Source organism: Plectropomus leopardus, chromosome 11 (assembly GCF_008729295.1).
Source record: "Plectropomus leopardus isolate mb chromosome 11, YSFRI_Pleo_2.0, whole genome shotgun sequence".
NCBI classification, from domain to species: domain Eukaryota; kingdom Metazoa; phylum Chordata; class Actinopteri; order Perciformes; family Serranidae; genus Plectropomus; species Plectropomus leopardus.
The window spans coordinates 6,248,638-6,263,818 of record NC_056473.1 but is presented as its reverse complement, the minus strand read 5'-3'; the positions used below and the strand labels follow the sequence as shown (position 1 = coordinate 6,263,818).

Genomic DNA, 15,181 nt, shown 5'->3' with positions numbered 1-15,181 from the left:
AAATGGCTGACAAGCAGATCAGGTAAGGTGGAAAGATACAGATACAGCAGCGCTGTGGCCTTATTTTCATCTATTGACCTCATATTTCCTATTTCTGTCTCTTGTCCAGTTTGCCTGCCAAATTGATCAATGGGGGGATCGCTGGCCTAATTGGAGTGACCTGTGTGTTTCCCATTGACCTGGCCAAGACTCGCTTGCAAAACCAGCAAAATGGATCTCGCCTTTACACCAGCATGTATGAAACTTCTGTATTTGACTTTAATATATTACCATTTAAACACGTTGCCGGGCTATTGGACAACACGTTTCCACTTCTCCCCACTGTACAAAAATGAAGTCAAAGTATCCAGGATACGACTGCTGCCGTCTTGTGCTGGTGATATTTTTCAGTCAGTCTGTGTCACAGTACCCATAATACCATATTATTTGTATGCCAGAAAAAAAAAAAGATTTAGTATGTCCCATTACATAATATGTCAAATGCAAAACGCCAAAAATACCAAACTGTCTTACTGCATCTGGTCGGATTTTGCAGTATGCAATCCAACATGCTTTTCTGGCTAGTCTGACCCACAGTCCTCTGTACAGCATCACATCTAATGAGCTGCGAGCAAATGACTGCTTGCTAGCTGCTTGACAGCTTAAAAGAAGCTATAATGATGAATGATTGTATATTCAAGTAACTGATGAACGGTCAAATAGTCACAACAGGAATGTTAATTGTTTAAGTGAACAAATAATCATGAAAATAGCCAACAACAAAAGAGAAGGAAAAAAAGAGATTTAGGACGCACACAGAGTCTGCACAGCAGCAAACTCCATGATATCAGGTTCCTGCCATCCAATCAATCGTTAGCAGTGTCATTGATCCCGGGCACTTGATTGGCACACACAGCTGTTAATCATGATTTCAAACCAACTTTTTATAACCAAACTTGCCCAAAATGACAGAAACCACCTTTAGGAAAAAATAGTTTTCTGTGTACTTTGAGTTTTTAGTTTGGCTCATAGACTGTATGTAAAGATTAACGACGCGTCCCCACTTACCCCCACTATGCTTAAGTAAAGCTAAAGTACCCCGGGCATGGCAGCTGCTATCTTGCACTGTTGAAGTCATTCGGAGCTCAAGTCTGTGCACTAGCGATCTCTGCGGTGGAGGAGTTCCGCCAAAATACCTATCTGACCAATTGCATGAAGCCCCATTGAACGTGAGCACACGGATTGGCACACACAGCTGTCAATCATAATTTCAAACCACCTTTCCAGAGCAACTACAATTACTTAAAATGACAGAAACAACCTGTAGGGAAAACATTTTTTAATGTATGTTTTGAATTTTTATTTTGGACGTGAGCAAACAGATTGGCCTACACAACTGTCAATCGTGGTGGAAAATCCCCTTTTTGTAGAATTGAATAACCCACAAAAAACTTATAAAAATTATCACTTGAACAAACATCAGGGTGATGAGAACTACCTTCAGTGACAGAAACCATCTTTGTGTATTTGGCATTTACTTGAGTTTTTAGTTTGGCCTATGTCCCATTCACTTACATAGAGATGAGGTTTATGACCTATACTGCAGTCAGCCACCAGGGGGCGATTGAGATGCTTTGTCTTCAATTTTTGAGATATGTCATTTCATCCATTTTTCATATACAGTCTATGGTCAGAAGGAGAATTCATCAGCAGTATCTCACAGCTTGTCATCAGTTTTTCAGGTACCTAAAACACCACATCTGTTGTGTTTGTGTTTCAGGTCAGATTGCCTTATTAAGACCATCCGGTCAGAGGGGTATTTTGGGATGTACCGAGGTAAGTTTTTACTATTTTTAGAGTCCTGTGATTAATGTGAGGCCTCACTGAAGTGTGAAAAATGAGAGCATCAAAGCTGTTGGGTAACATACGGTTGTGATTACTCTCAGCTTCACAGTGAGGCTCAAACACACTGACGTTCGTCTTGCTGCTACCGCCAATTATCCCTCAATCTCCCTCTACGTCTCTGTTTTCTCTTTTTCTTCTTTGCCTCTTTCTCTCTTGCACCCCATCCTTTTTTATCCTCCCAGGAGCGGCGGTGAACTTAACACTAGTCACGCCAGAGAAAGCCATCAAATTGGCTGCCAACGACTTCTTCAGGCATCACCTCTCCAAGGATGGGTGAGGCATCAAAGTGCCGACAGGCTGACTGACACACAGCGACTCCCCCTCATTCACACCGTGATTAACTGCCGTGTTTACTAACACGTAACCTGACACATTAGCTGTCTGTATTTTCACCAAGGCTCGAGTTAATCCTCCACTGTTCTGTCGACTCCTCAGCGGGTATTTCACGGGGGTTTGTTAACTGTTTGGGTTAAAAATACAAAATGACTTGTATCACGTTACCAAGTCAAATTAGCACACGATGCTATCACACGCCAGACATTAGCAGCCATCATCTCAGATAGCAGAAATCAGGCACACACCCATTGTCCCCCACGAAGGACTCTGGGGCATCCGTCTCCATCTCTATGGTGACAAACATGCGAGCCGATGAATGATTGACTTGTCTGGCCCAGCAGCTCACCTTGTGAATTATTAATCTGCCCTTGCGCTTGACATGTTGATATAGAAGACAAAGATTATCATCGCGCAGATGGTGACAACTCCTTTTCTGGAGGACTGCAGAAATAAAGCTGTCTGGCTCACACTGTCAGCCTAAGTGCTTGCTCTAATGTGATCTTGCTCTTTATCGTCTTTTCCTTCCTTTTCAGAAAACTCACTCTGTTCAAAGAGATGCTGGCTGGGTGCGGGGCAGGTACATGCCAGGTGAGTGAGTGAGGTGCCGCTTTAATTGCATCCTCCTGTTCTTCCATCTGGAGCCCCTGCCTATAGCACTGCCAACGTCAACTCACATACACACCACTGGGCCTCAGCCGTCGCTTTGTTTGTCACAGCCTGCAGCTAGAGTTAACCACGTTTAAATGAGCAGAGGGGGTTGCAGAAGCATGCTCGAGGTTTGTCTCTGTAGGCTGTCCCTGTTGTCCGTGATCTGAATGTGACCTGTAACGTTCAAGGTTCCCGCGGATCCTTATCTTAAAAGGCGTTGAATTCATTAATCTAAAAATGAGGCCTTAGTTGATATTAAATTGTCTCAAATTCATCTTTCAGAAGTCCTAAAAATGCTCAGAAACGGCAAGTAGGATTTTATGAACCTTTTGTGACATTGCATTGTAAAATCTCAAAATAACTGGTAAAATCTTCTTTCTTTTTAGGTAAATATTTTCAAACAATTCCTTTTCTTAAATTCATAATGACAGGAATCCAAGCAGTGAAATCTCACATGCAAATTGAGAAACACAAAATCGTCCAGAAATCAGCCCAGAAATACCATATTCTCCCACTTCTGTTGATAAACTAAATAGATACCTTTATGATGATATATCATGTTTATTGTCTTTCATGTGCTCCACCCTGAAAAGAGTTATTTTTCCAACATTTGACATAGTCAAACTTTTTCACTGGACAAAATGTTTTTGTTACAATAAACATTTGGGCAAAATAAATAATAGTCCTTGTTCAGTTTTGATTATTAGAAAATTGGTCTTAAACTTAATTCCAAATGACATTAAAAAAGTCTTAAGTCTTAAATCTAACTTGCCTTAAACTGTAACAACCCTGACATTCTCATGAATGATTTCTAATCACTGAAATGTCCTGTTAGCGGGCGATTCACTGGCAGCTAGATGTGAGTGATCAGATAAGACGTTGTGAGAGTGCTTGGCCATGTGCGCCGAGCGAGTGAGTCAGAGGGAAATGCCTCTTGTCAATGAGGGCAAAGGCTTCAAGCCCGAGGAGCGTGATTAGATTAAGTGTAGCAGACCTTGGATTAAGATTGAGGCTGAGAACATGGCTATCTCACCCTTAAGCCAGTTAACTAGTTACTACTGTGTGGATTACAGAGGAAAACAAGAGATGACATATAGCTCATGTGTGCCAGTGGATTTACAGTGGACACACGTATTGCCTGACCCACTCAATCCCTTTTTACAGTACGCTCATGTTGACACTGTTCCTGACACCTTTGCTTTGTTCTGTTGCAGGTTATTGTCACAACTCCTATGGAGATGCTAAAAATCCAGCTCCAAGACGCTGGACGAATCGGTGAGAGGAAATGAAATCCAGATGACATTATTTAGAGAAAAAAAGACAGAATGAGTTGCTGTGTGTAAACTGGAGAAACAGTGGCCTCATGTGGTCATAAGAGGGATTACAACATCATTGTTCTTTTTTTCTCACGGTTATAAATTCAAAATGTCTGCCCACATACCTGTTTTTAAGATTGTATAATTGTTTTTTTGTTTTGTTTTTTTTTGCCCCACAGCGGCTCAGAGGAAGCTTATGCCAGAGACGGTGGCAGCAGGTACTGTGGAGACCAAGTCCCCCACAGCCATGCAGCTTACCAGAGAATTATTTAGGGAAAAGGGAATTGCTGGACTGTATAAAGGCCTTGGTGCCACATTGCTCAGGTAAAACAAATTTTGCAACTTCGCAGCCATACTGTAATGAACTTCACATGACTTTCTGTGACCATCTTTCTTATTTCTCTCTTATTCTTTTTTTGTAGGGATGTTCCGTTCTCCATCATCTATTTCCCCCTTTTTGCCAACCTGAACAACCTGGGCAAGAGAGGCATGGATGGGCCTGCTCCTTTCTACGTGTCCTTTATATCAGGCTGCCTTGCCGGGAGCACAGCAGCTGTTGCTGTCAACCCTGTCGATGGTGAGCGACAGGACTGCGATCACTGTTGAAGTAATGTGTGCACCGTTAGTCGATGTTATATATTCAAATGAGCTCTGTGCGTTGCAGTGATAAAGACCCGCCTGCAGTCGCTGAACCGAGGGAGCACAGAAGACACGTACAGCGGAGTGACTGACTGCATCAGGTGACCTTGTTATTTCTTTACTGCTGCAGCATGTGTGATGCTGTGTGTATAGTCAAGTCGAATGGATTTAAAGTGCATGATCACACGTCTCAACACATTTATGAAAAAAAAAACTATGAAAACAACAGCAGAACGAGCAAACAATACAACCGATAGATTATTATGAAAAAAGTTCAATTTAAATAAAATACCATACTAATACCAAACAACCATAATTTATTTAGTATTCATATTTTCTTCTATTGACAGTATTCTATGGCTTCAACAGCAAAACTATACATTCTGCGGAAATGAATGTTGCCCCGGCTCCCTTGTCAAATGAGATTTTTCCATTGAATTTTGGAAAATGGCAGAAAATAACTCTGCAGTAAACAAAGGTTTATGATACTTTCATGTTTTATTCAGCCAGATAATCTTCACAAATGAACTCTTTTTTTATGATTTCTGGTATCGAAATTCAGTCACCAGAGGTAAAAACGTTAGGCTAACTACACCACAGTCGAATGACTTCACGTCGTGTTTGGCGTGATAAGGTTCTATAGTGTCATTTAGCTACTTAGCAACTGCTTTTTGTAAGACACATAAAAGCTTAAAAAGTCAAAAGATTTGTTTTTCATATTTTATGTCATAGAACAGAACGTTAAAGTCTCTTAAGCTTGTGTTAACCACAGACCTTATTTAAGGCATGATCTCACCAAAAACCCATTGACTTTGAGACAAAGGACCCAGAAATGCTTTTTGATAATATATATTTTTGGGGTTTTAGGACACATTCCCAAAGCACTCAATACTGACTTGAAGCCCTTTACCTCTAATACACTGTGCAATATTTAGACTGCACAGTGCTTTTATTTAATATTATATATTTAATTCTTACTTTTAATTCTCTTGCATTTATATTTTGCACACTTGTAGTACGATGCACATATTTGTGCATTTTTATTATGTCTCTTATAAAACATTTCTCTTATACTTTTCTCATATTTTTATATTCATATTAGGGCTGTCAGCATTAACATGTTAATTGTGATGTGATAAATGGCTGTAATTCACCCATTTTTTTTTATTTTTTTTTTTTATTTGCGTTAATTGCCGGCTGACATTCCCATCTTCAAGCAGCTGTATCGGGCTGAATTTTAAAGCTACAGTTATGATACTGGTACCAAAAAAACTAGAAGACATGAGGAATCAATCCAGTGGGATCAAGCATGTCATGGAATAATGCTCCACAGTGAGGCTAAATTTTGAAAATCCCAAAAGGGCAATTCTGTTTACAGTCAACCAATCGCATAAAACAGTAAAGACAGTATAAAACACACACAGTCAACAGCAGCATTCAAACACAGCCATGTCAGTGCGACAGATTAACAGATGGACAACCTGAGCATAGCAGCAACAACACACAGATCACTACATGGGCAAAAATACCCAGCCACAGAGCGACCCAACACATGCTGTGACAAGAATAAAATAAATTCATAATGGTCATTTCACAGGGGTCTCCTCCTGACCTCAACATGCCCACTATATGCTAGTCCCATGTAGTTTTTGTCATTTGACTCCTAATGAAGACAATTGAATTAAAGTTGCTTCTGCTTGTCTATGGACTTAAAAGCTGTTTTGTAATACAAAATAATGGAATTGAATGTGATTAAAAAATGCAATTAATCATGATTAACTTAACTAAATTCTGCAATTAATTGCAATTTTAAAAAATGATTTTTTGACAGCCCTATTTATGTGTAATTATTGTGGTATATATTTTAGTATAATGTACATTTTTATTGCATACTTCTTATTCTTTCTTCTTATAATTTCTCTATGTCTTTATAGTAAAGAGCACTTTTAATGTCTCCCAGTTCCCCTCAGGGATGAATAAAATATTTTGAATCAGAATCTACTGACACATAACTAGAGCTGATTAACTTTGGTTTCACTTTTAATTATTAGCTTTATTTGCTCTGCAGGAAAATCCTGCGTAATGAGGGTCCATCAGCCTTCCTGAAGGGAGCCTACTGTCGAGCCCTGGTCATCGCGCCTCTGTTTGGCATCGCCCAGGTGGTCTACTTTCTGGGCGTGGGTGAATTTATCCTCAGCTTCTTGCCTAAAAGAGACAACTAAGAAGCACCTCCTGTCTGCCTTTCCCTCCCATAATGCATCACACCAACTGCGTGAGGATTCATCTCATTCTGAAAGAAATTTTCCATTTTGGTCAAAGCACGACCGAGATGATCAGTACGTGTTGTTTTCAATTTGTTATGTTGAATGTTGAATTAGCTTAGGAGGGAGCCTTTTGGTTTGCCAAGCTGCCTGTGGTGGCACACAAAAATCCAGTAAGCACACTGAGCTAGCTCTCTGGAAATGAAGCCACAAATATCAGTTGAAGTTTGAAAAAATTTTTGCTTTATAATTACAGCATTTTTCTGCATTCTTTGAATATGATTGTCAAATTTTCAGACTAGATGTACTGCCCTTGGTTGCTGCAGTTATGCAAGCCCTACAGCACCCTTTTTCTTTTTTTAAAAAGCATTAGTCTCTAGAATGACAAATCTATTGAAAATGATACACCATTTAGAGCTTAATTAAACACACGTACTTTAATTAGAAAGATATTTGAGAATGTTAGAAGAACAGAGCTTTTACTTAAAATGCTATTCAGTGAATCCATCAGAGCTTATGTCGTAAAAGATTGCATATTTAGGATTAGAGTAAAAACATACAGCATGCCTGTGTTTCCACAAAGACAGAGGGAATGTGTTATGTGATAGCAGCACACCCTCTGTGATCTTTCAGCCACATCCCCTCCTGTAAGTGGTTGTAATGAACTCAGCCATTCAGCTCTGAACTCACTTTGATTGCCTTGGCTTTTTAAGTAGATCAGGTTCCATCTGATATTCAGCGTCACCACAATGTTTCGCCCGTGTGAAAAAGATATCTCGTGTTTCCGTAGTCGCACATTCGGGCATTATGCACAACCAAAACTGCACACACACATAGTTTCAAACTGCCTCTGTGCTTCTTCTCCATGGGTCCAGAACTGTCAAGCATGTTGTACTTGCAGTCATACCTCCAATCAGTGATGTCACAGCGGAGGGGGCGGGGGGGGGGGGGGTTCTGGGAGGGATGATGGAAGACACCCGCTGTGACATCACTGATTGGATTGTGGCCAGAAGTGCTGTGCGCTTTAAAATATTTCAGTCCACAGAGAGCAGAGTGGCAGCAGATTTCTGCCCGTGTGATGCATTGTGGGTTCAGATGAAAGCTGTGAACGCTAAATGGGTTGAAAGTAATTTTAATAGAAGATTATTAGTATTTAATGCAGACAAATGCTCAGACATCTCATGCTGAGGCCACAGTCATATAATGTGAAGCCAGTGAGACCTCAGTTTAAACTAGAGGTCGACACATATTGGTTTTATCAGTAGTTAATGAGACTGATAACCGATATTTGGAACCGGTATGCATTCACAATAAAAATGAAAATCTTTCTGTCATATTTACAATTTGGATTATGACAAACTCCAAAACAAAACTTTGTTTAAATGCCTTTGCCGAATGTTTAATCAAAACTGAAACATTCAACATCAAATGCAGCAAGTTCTTAGCAACTTTTTTATAAAGTCAAGTGAAAATTGAAATTAAAAATTGAATAAATAATAATAGCTCCCTGAGGCTTTACAAAGTAAAAGCTCCCCCCACGCTGACACTTCCTTTGCACTTTTTAATCAATTGATTTTATCAGTGATATTTAAAATAAAATAATATGTCGACCCCTAGTTTTAACCGCTTCGATCCAGACATGATTATTATTGTTTACAGATGAGTTCACACTCAATCTCAGTTCTTTTATCCAAACTTGAATTCAGTGGCAGGACCCAAAGAGCTAATGATAAGCCTTTCGCTATCAGACACCAATTTGTTTTCAGTGTTCTATGATTTTTTTTTACCAAACATCTCGGCTCGTTTGCTTTCAAGGTTTTCTTTGCTTTAAGCTGCTCGGGAAGGCAGCCCCCCCCCTGTCCTCCCCCTCTCCCCGGCCGGTGTATCTTGTTTATGCATCACAACACTGAAGCCCTGCCATTGGTTTATCTCGCCGGAGATCAAGGTGACTTTGACGTGTATTGTCCAATCACATTCCTTCCTCGCTCCCGCCGTTCAAGCAGCGCGTCTGTTGCACTGTAGATACGCGATGCAACTTTTCAGTGTATTATCATTTGTGGGAGTTGAGGTCTATTTATCAATATTCCTTTCTATTGGCGGTATAGCACTATATATTTGTATGTGTTGTTTTTTCTGTGTCAAAAGTATCCACCTTAACTATATTGTACAGAAGCAGATGATATGAACTTTATGTTTTTAGGATTTGTTGTTTGTTTTGTACATGATGGCTTATTTGCACACCTACCTCCCCTCCCTTCAATCCATATTGTGATTTTATGTTATGATGGTGTGGACATATCAAATGAAGGAACATGTTTTAATGCAACAAGCATCATTAGAACTTAAATGCAGCATATTAATGAGGGTTTTTTACTGTGTGCAAGGGGGGACTTGTGTAGATTCAGGATGGTTTTGGAGGTGCTATTGAGTTGGATCAGCTGTTTTTCCTACAGTTTTATCAACTAGGACCAAACGGAGAAATGTCTTTAGTTTCAAGTTAAATGATATCTGGCACTACTGGAAGTGAAATACAGCTTTGACTAAGCTAATAGGGACCTGCTGACATCAGACTGTAAAACTAACATCTGTCTTTTTTGAACGGTGCTTCTTTCATGAGAATATGACATCGACCGCACTAACGACCAAGGCTCTGCCGACTGAATCACAAGCTAGCTAGCGAATCTCAGCGTTATCAATGTCTTAACTGAAAGCCATAGGTCAGGGAGAGACAGCAGAACTGATAGACATGGACTGGCACCTCCAGCCATGTTGTCAGCTGACAGCTGAGCCACAGGAGAAAAAAAACAAACAAAAAAACAAAGGACCTGTTGACTCGCGTGAGCTTGTCTGTTGTAGTTTTTCAACATTCCGATTGCCAGTTCATCTCATTTATGCTGTTAATGTGATCATAATGCCTATTTTTGTGTCGTTGAGATTATTATGATTTTTGAGCCTCCCCATCCCGCCTCTATCTTCCTTCGTTGTTTTAAAATGATTATTTTTTTTGGTCGAATCTTGAAACGAGTCATTTTGTTTTACTCGGATGTGAATTTTCACACATTGTGCATTTGGTTATGTTCGTGCGTGCGTGTCTGACTGTGTAGTGCTGTAGTTGACGTGTAGTTGTTAGTGTGACACTGCGGTATTTTTCTCTTTGATTGTCAGACCCGTGCTCTCTCTCCCCTCTTTCCTTCTATCTGTCACACTCCTCCGCCATCAGCATCCACAGCCGGGGTGCAGGTGAACGCAGAGGAGCTTTAAAACACCAAATGTATGACTTAGAGTGTATACAATCAAAGAAAGCACAAAGAATTATTAGGCACAAGACACCACATGGCCCACTTTGAACAGACTCAGACAAAGTCCTCTGAAAACAATGTGCTGCTTTTGCGGAATAACGTCTGAATTGTTCCAGTGGAGACGTCGATTGAGATTAACTTTTTTTGTTGTCTTGTGAGAAAGTTTATCAATGTCTGTAAAACTTGATCCATAGGGCTGAGACGACAGGTCGTTATAAGAGACTCATATGATGGTGTCCACTATCAGCAGTTATCCACAAAAATGTATATCGCCTACATATTCTAAATGAATCAGATATAAGAATGTATCTTAGATATTATGAGATGTATTATAATTATAGTGAAGAGTTTATGACATTTTAATCCACGGATTCGTGCTTTACACATTCACTGAGGAAAATTCACAAACCAGCTCACTGATATGCAATAAGAAGATGCCACACAAACACACACACTAGAAAAAACCCCCCACAACAATACAATGTATGATGCAAGCGGGGACCTTGGAGGCCATCTGGGGTCTGATCATGGCCTCTGTTGTCTTCCTCCAAGAGGAATTGTGCAATATAGCACTTTAAAACACGGACGCTCACCCCACTGTCCATCTACAAAGTCTCTGTGGCAAAGAGGGTGTTTATGAATATGTGTGGTGAATGACACAGTTGTCCTAGACATTGTTGACAAAGCAATTGAAAAAAAAAATATTGTGTCCCCTGTCACAATTTGCTGTTCAATAAACTGACTGTCCCTAAATCGCCTGATGTAGTCTGGGTTTTGTCACCGTATCTGCTTTCAAGGTCCAGCAGTTATCTGACAGAATACAAAAGAACAGCCCTTTTTGTGTTTGTAACAGTGCTGTGAAAACCAAACAGCAGTGCGATGTTTTTGAAGAACGCGAGGATGACGTTGCGGCTCCTCGGGGCACCAGAGCAGCTGACATGTGTGTTGTTGTGATGATTTGTTGCCTCGTGGAGCCACCAGGTGTCAGTGTGGGGTCGCGGGAGAGCTGTCAGCGCTGCTGTGGTGGGAGAGGACGGGGGAAGAGAGCGTGAGCAGTGCAATGTACTACAGGTGTATGCTGAGCTTGGGCGGTGTGGCAGTAAATCACGCGCGCAGATCTCACTCTCTGTCGGTCTATCTTACTCTCAAGTCATGCTACTTTCTATCTGTTGCAACCGTGATGCTGTTTGCACACAGATGTGCCTCTGTCATCTGCGTGCCCTCACCTCATAAACAAGATATTTATGCACAAGTTGAACGATAAGAATATGAAAATGTGTTTTCATGTGGGTGTTTGAGCTCTCCTGCATTATTCCTGCACGTTTTTGCAGAACGTTATGACAGAGGGTTATTCATTATTAATCCCCTGCTGTTTGCTATGTATTCAACACTGCTGTTTATAGCATTACTTTCCAGAATGCTTTTTTGCAGCATAATTAAATCTTAGCACCTTTGCATGACCCTGCTCACACACACACACACACACACACACACACACACACACACACACACACACACTCACACACACTCGCTGCTTTCTTCCTTGTATCCAGGTCTCATTTCAGCCAGAGTCAGATTTCATATTGAATTTTGTGCCTCTTTGAGAGACTGCTTTCATCAGACTATCTACTCCAGTGTTTACACACATGAGAGATTAGCCCAGGGCTCAGTTTACCACAATGACAAGACTTTGAAATACAGAAATGAGCACTGTTCTTTAGCTCATTCCAATCCCTTTCATGTGTCATGACTTGAGCTTCCACCGTGAACTATTATTAGTCTTTCGAGCTTTCTAGCAAGAGGAGAGAAGGTGGAGGAAAGGGTAAGTTAAAGGGAGAGAGTGAGGGGGGGGGGGGCATCAAGAGATGGAGACAGTAAAGGGCCGTCGATAGAAGGAGCAGAGAGCCGGAGGAAGGGAGGGGATGGTGTTGATGTGTATATAGGTCACTAAATCAATGGGAATCAGGTTTTTGAAGGGGAGAGAGAAGGGGGGGGGTATTTATAGATACCAGTGGAGACAGATGCATCAGTGACAGGCACAATGATGCTGGGAGCACAGGAGGGGGAAAAAATCTGGGACTAGACTGTGGTCAAATGAGTCTGCAGAGAATTCTCTCCTAACAAATGGCAAAAGATTCTCAATAGTGAACAAATAGCACGGAGCGCAACGCACAACAAAATATAATCAAATGGAAATCACTGCAGGATGCTTTGAGCAAATGACCTTCCCGGCTTTATTGACAAAACGCAGACAAACTGTTAGTTGTGGTATTGCTCAGAGCATTTGCATCCACAGTACGGCTCTACTCATATCCTATTGAACTGTAATCTGCGATATCACAGAGCCGCATGATTGAATGGAATATTAGCTTTCTATTTTGCAGTTAGAAGAACCTGCGTTTTTATTACTGGAGAGCCGCTGAAAGGCGGTGACGCACAATAAAAACATTACAGACCGCGTTGTAAAGATTTCAGGTCAGGGGTTATTGGCTGATGAGCATGCACCGCAATGATTTCCATTTTTAATATCGCAGCTTAATTACACAACTTCTGTTTCAGCCGTTTCCACCAAATGGCAAAGTGGTGACGTTGGCCCCTGTGCTGTACTTTTAATAACTGTCATGGCTTATCCCATTTATTTTATAATGTCCCATGTCTGTGTCTGCCAGCTGCATGTAACAAGGAGTTCCATCGCAAATTGGAGAATTTGCTCTGTGAACAGAGAGGAAAAGTAATTGGAGAAATTGTTTTAAATTGCCTCCAGACTGGGTTTTCTAGGACTAAGTCAAGGTCACGGACAAATTGTTCCTCTACCACTTAAGGGGCTGCCTATGTGTGATGTCAGACAGCCTCAATACTGAATGCTAAAATAATCTACATTCCATTTCTGCATCTCATTTGGAATATTTGCATAGCAGCCACATCACCTTGCATCATAAACTGGCCGAGGACACACAATTACTCCTGGAGAGCTTTTAATCTCTGGCCTAATAATGTGGTCAATAAACTTGCACATGACAGCGTGGTGAATGCAGGGCCACCTGAGCACCATTTGTATAAGGGATCGGGGTATGTATGTGCAGCAGGTGGGGCATGGTTGCAGTGACAGGGCCAGATGGGTTGGTCTTTTTTATGCTCCTTATATCAGTGATTATGACAAGAGGAGGTTGTTGTTTTAATGACTAATTTGTCATTTTGATTCAAGAGATACAGCAATGAAAAGTAACTGAGTGCATTCATTCAAGTACTGTATATGATTTACTTGTGCTCATATAAGTATTTCCATTTCTACTTATTTATAATATTGTGTGAGCTTTAGCTATTCAAATTTGGAACACACCAACTATCTGTAGAGATTACTGCAAATAACGATTATTATTATTCAGAGGATTTTTCTTAAATTTTTAATTTATTTTTTATTTCTTTTTACAATTAATTGATTCATTGATTAGTTTACTCATTTTCAAACTAAAGTATCAAATCATAATATCAGAGTACCCAGAGCAACATGTTTAAATGTATTATTTTGTCTGATAAATATTTTCATTTTATAATTAAATAAATAGGAGGAAAAAAAACTCACATTGGAGAAGCTGGCAGTTTTTGTTTGGTAAATGACTAATCAATTATGAATAATAGCTGGAAATGAATTATAATTACAGTATACAAGGCAGCTAAAATGATCTCTACATTGACCAGGTGGAACATTAAACTGCTAATGAAACAATGATTAAAAACAGTATTATATTACAGCTTTTTGTGGTGGCTTGTAAGATTTTATCTTTAAATTCAATTTTGTATTTCTTATGAGTGCCTTTTTTAAGATCTTGGGAGCACATTGGAAATAAATGAGCTATATGGCCATATGAAAACTTAAAATTATTTACAGAAAAAAACATATATATGTTGTTTTTTCAGCACTTTTTCAGTTCAATTTCTGGCTTATTTTCAGGTAATTTTCTTATAACTTTTTTCCATTAATTGCTCATTTTTGGGCCATGTTTTAATAAGTAGGTCATTGCCTTCCTCCTATGTTTTTATGAAAGAAATCAAAACAGTTTGCTTAAGTTTCAAAGGGTTAAATAAGGAAAACAGTATAAATAATGAGTTCTTCTACTTTTAGTAAATGTGTGTTTCAGTTATACTTTTAAATGGAGGACTTTTGCTTGTAATTGAGTATTTTGGTACTTTTGCTTCATTAGAAAAGATGTGGATACTTCTTCTGCCACTAATGAGATTCCCAATTAAACCATGCATCTAGGGTGCAAGCCTTATCTAAATCCCATGGGGGGCTCTGACTGCACTCCTCATTACATGAAAAGCAATATATATATATATATTTTTTTTTCTTTTAAAATGACACATGAATGCACAAACAGAATCAACAATGGCACGTGGCAACAGAGCAAACAGACTCCTTAACAGCAGCTGCAAAAAGTCACTTTTTCCCATTTTGTCCTCTGAGCCACAGTGAACCGGCGGTTATTAGAGAGACAGAGAGACAGAGAGACAGACAGAGAGAGACAGAGAGGAGAGAGACAGAGAGGAGAGAGAGAGAGAGAGAGAGAGGAGAGAGAGAGGAGAGAGAGAGAGGGNAGCAAACAGACTCCTTAACAGCAGCTGCAAAAAGTCACTTTTTCCCATTTTGTCCTCTGAGCCACAGTGAACCGGCGGTTATTAGAGAGACAGAGAGACAGAGAGACAGACAGAGAGAGACAGAGAGGAGAGAGACAGAGAGGAGAGAGAGAGAGAGAGAGAGAGGAGAGAGAGAGGAGAGAGAGAGAGAGGGGAGAGAGAG

At 40.2% G+C, this 15,181-nt stretch overlaps 1 protein-coding gene across 1 annotated transcript; it reads left to right on the top strand.

Moving 5' to 3' along the window:
* Positions 1-2: 2 nt before the first annotated feature.
* On the top strand, positions 3-7,045 carry slc25a22a (solute carrier family 25 member 22a). Its single transcript, XM_042496007.1, has 10 exons — positions 3-22; positions 110-235; positions 1,760-1,815; positions 2,067-2,157; positions 2,754-2,808; positions 4,083-4,143; positions 4,364-4,508; positions 4,607-4,761; positions 4,849-4,924; positions 6,892-7,045. The coding sequence occupies exons 1-10, from the start codon at positions 3-5 to the stop codon at positions 7,043-7,045; spliced, it is 939 nt and encodes a 312-aa protein (XP_042351941.1).
* Positions 7,046-15,181: the final 8,136 nt, after the last annotated feature.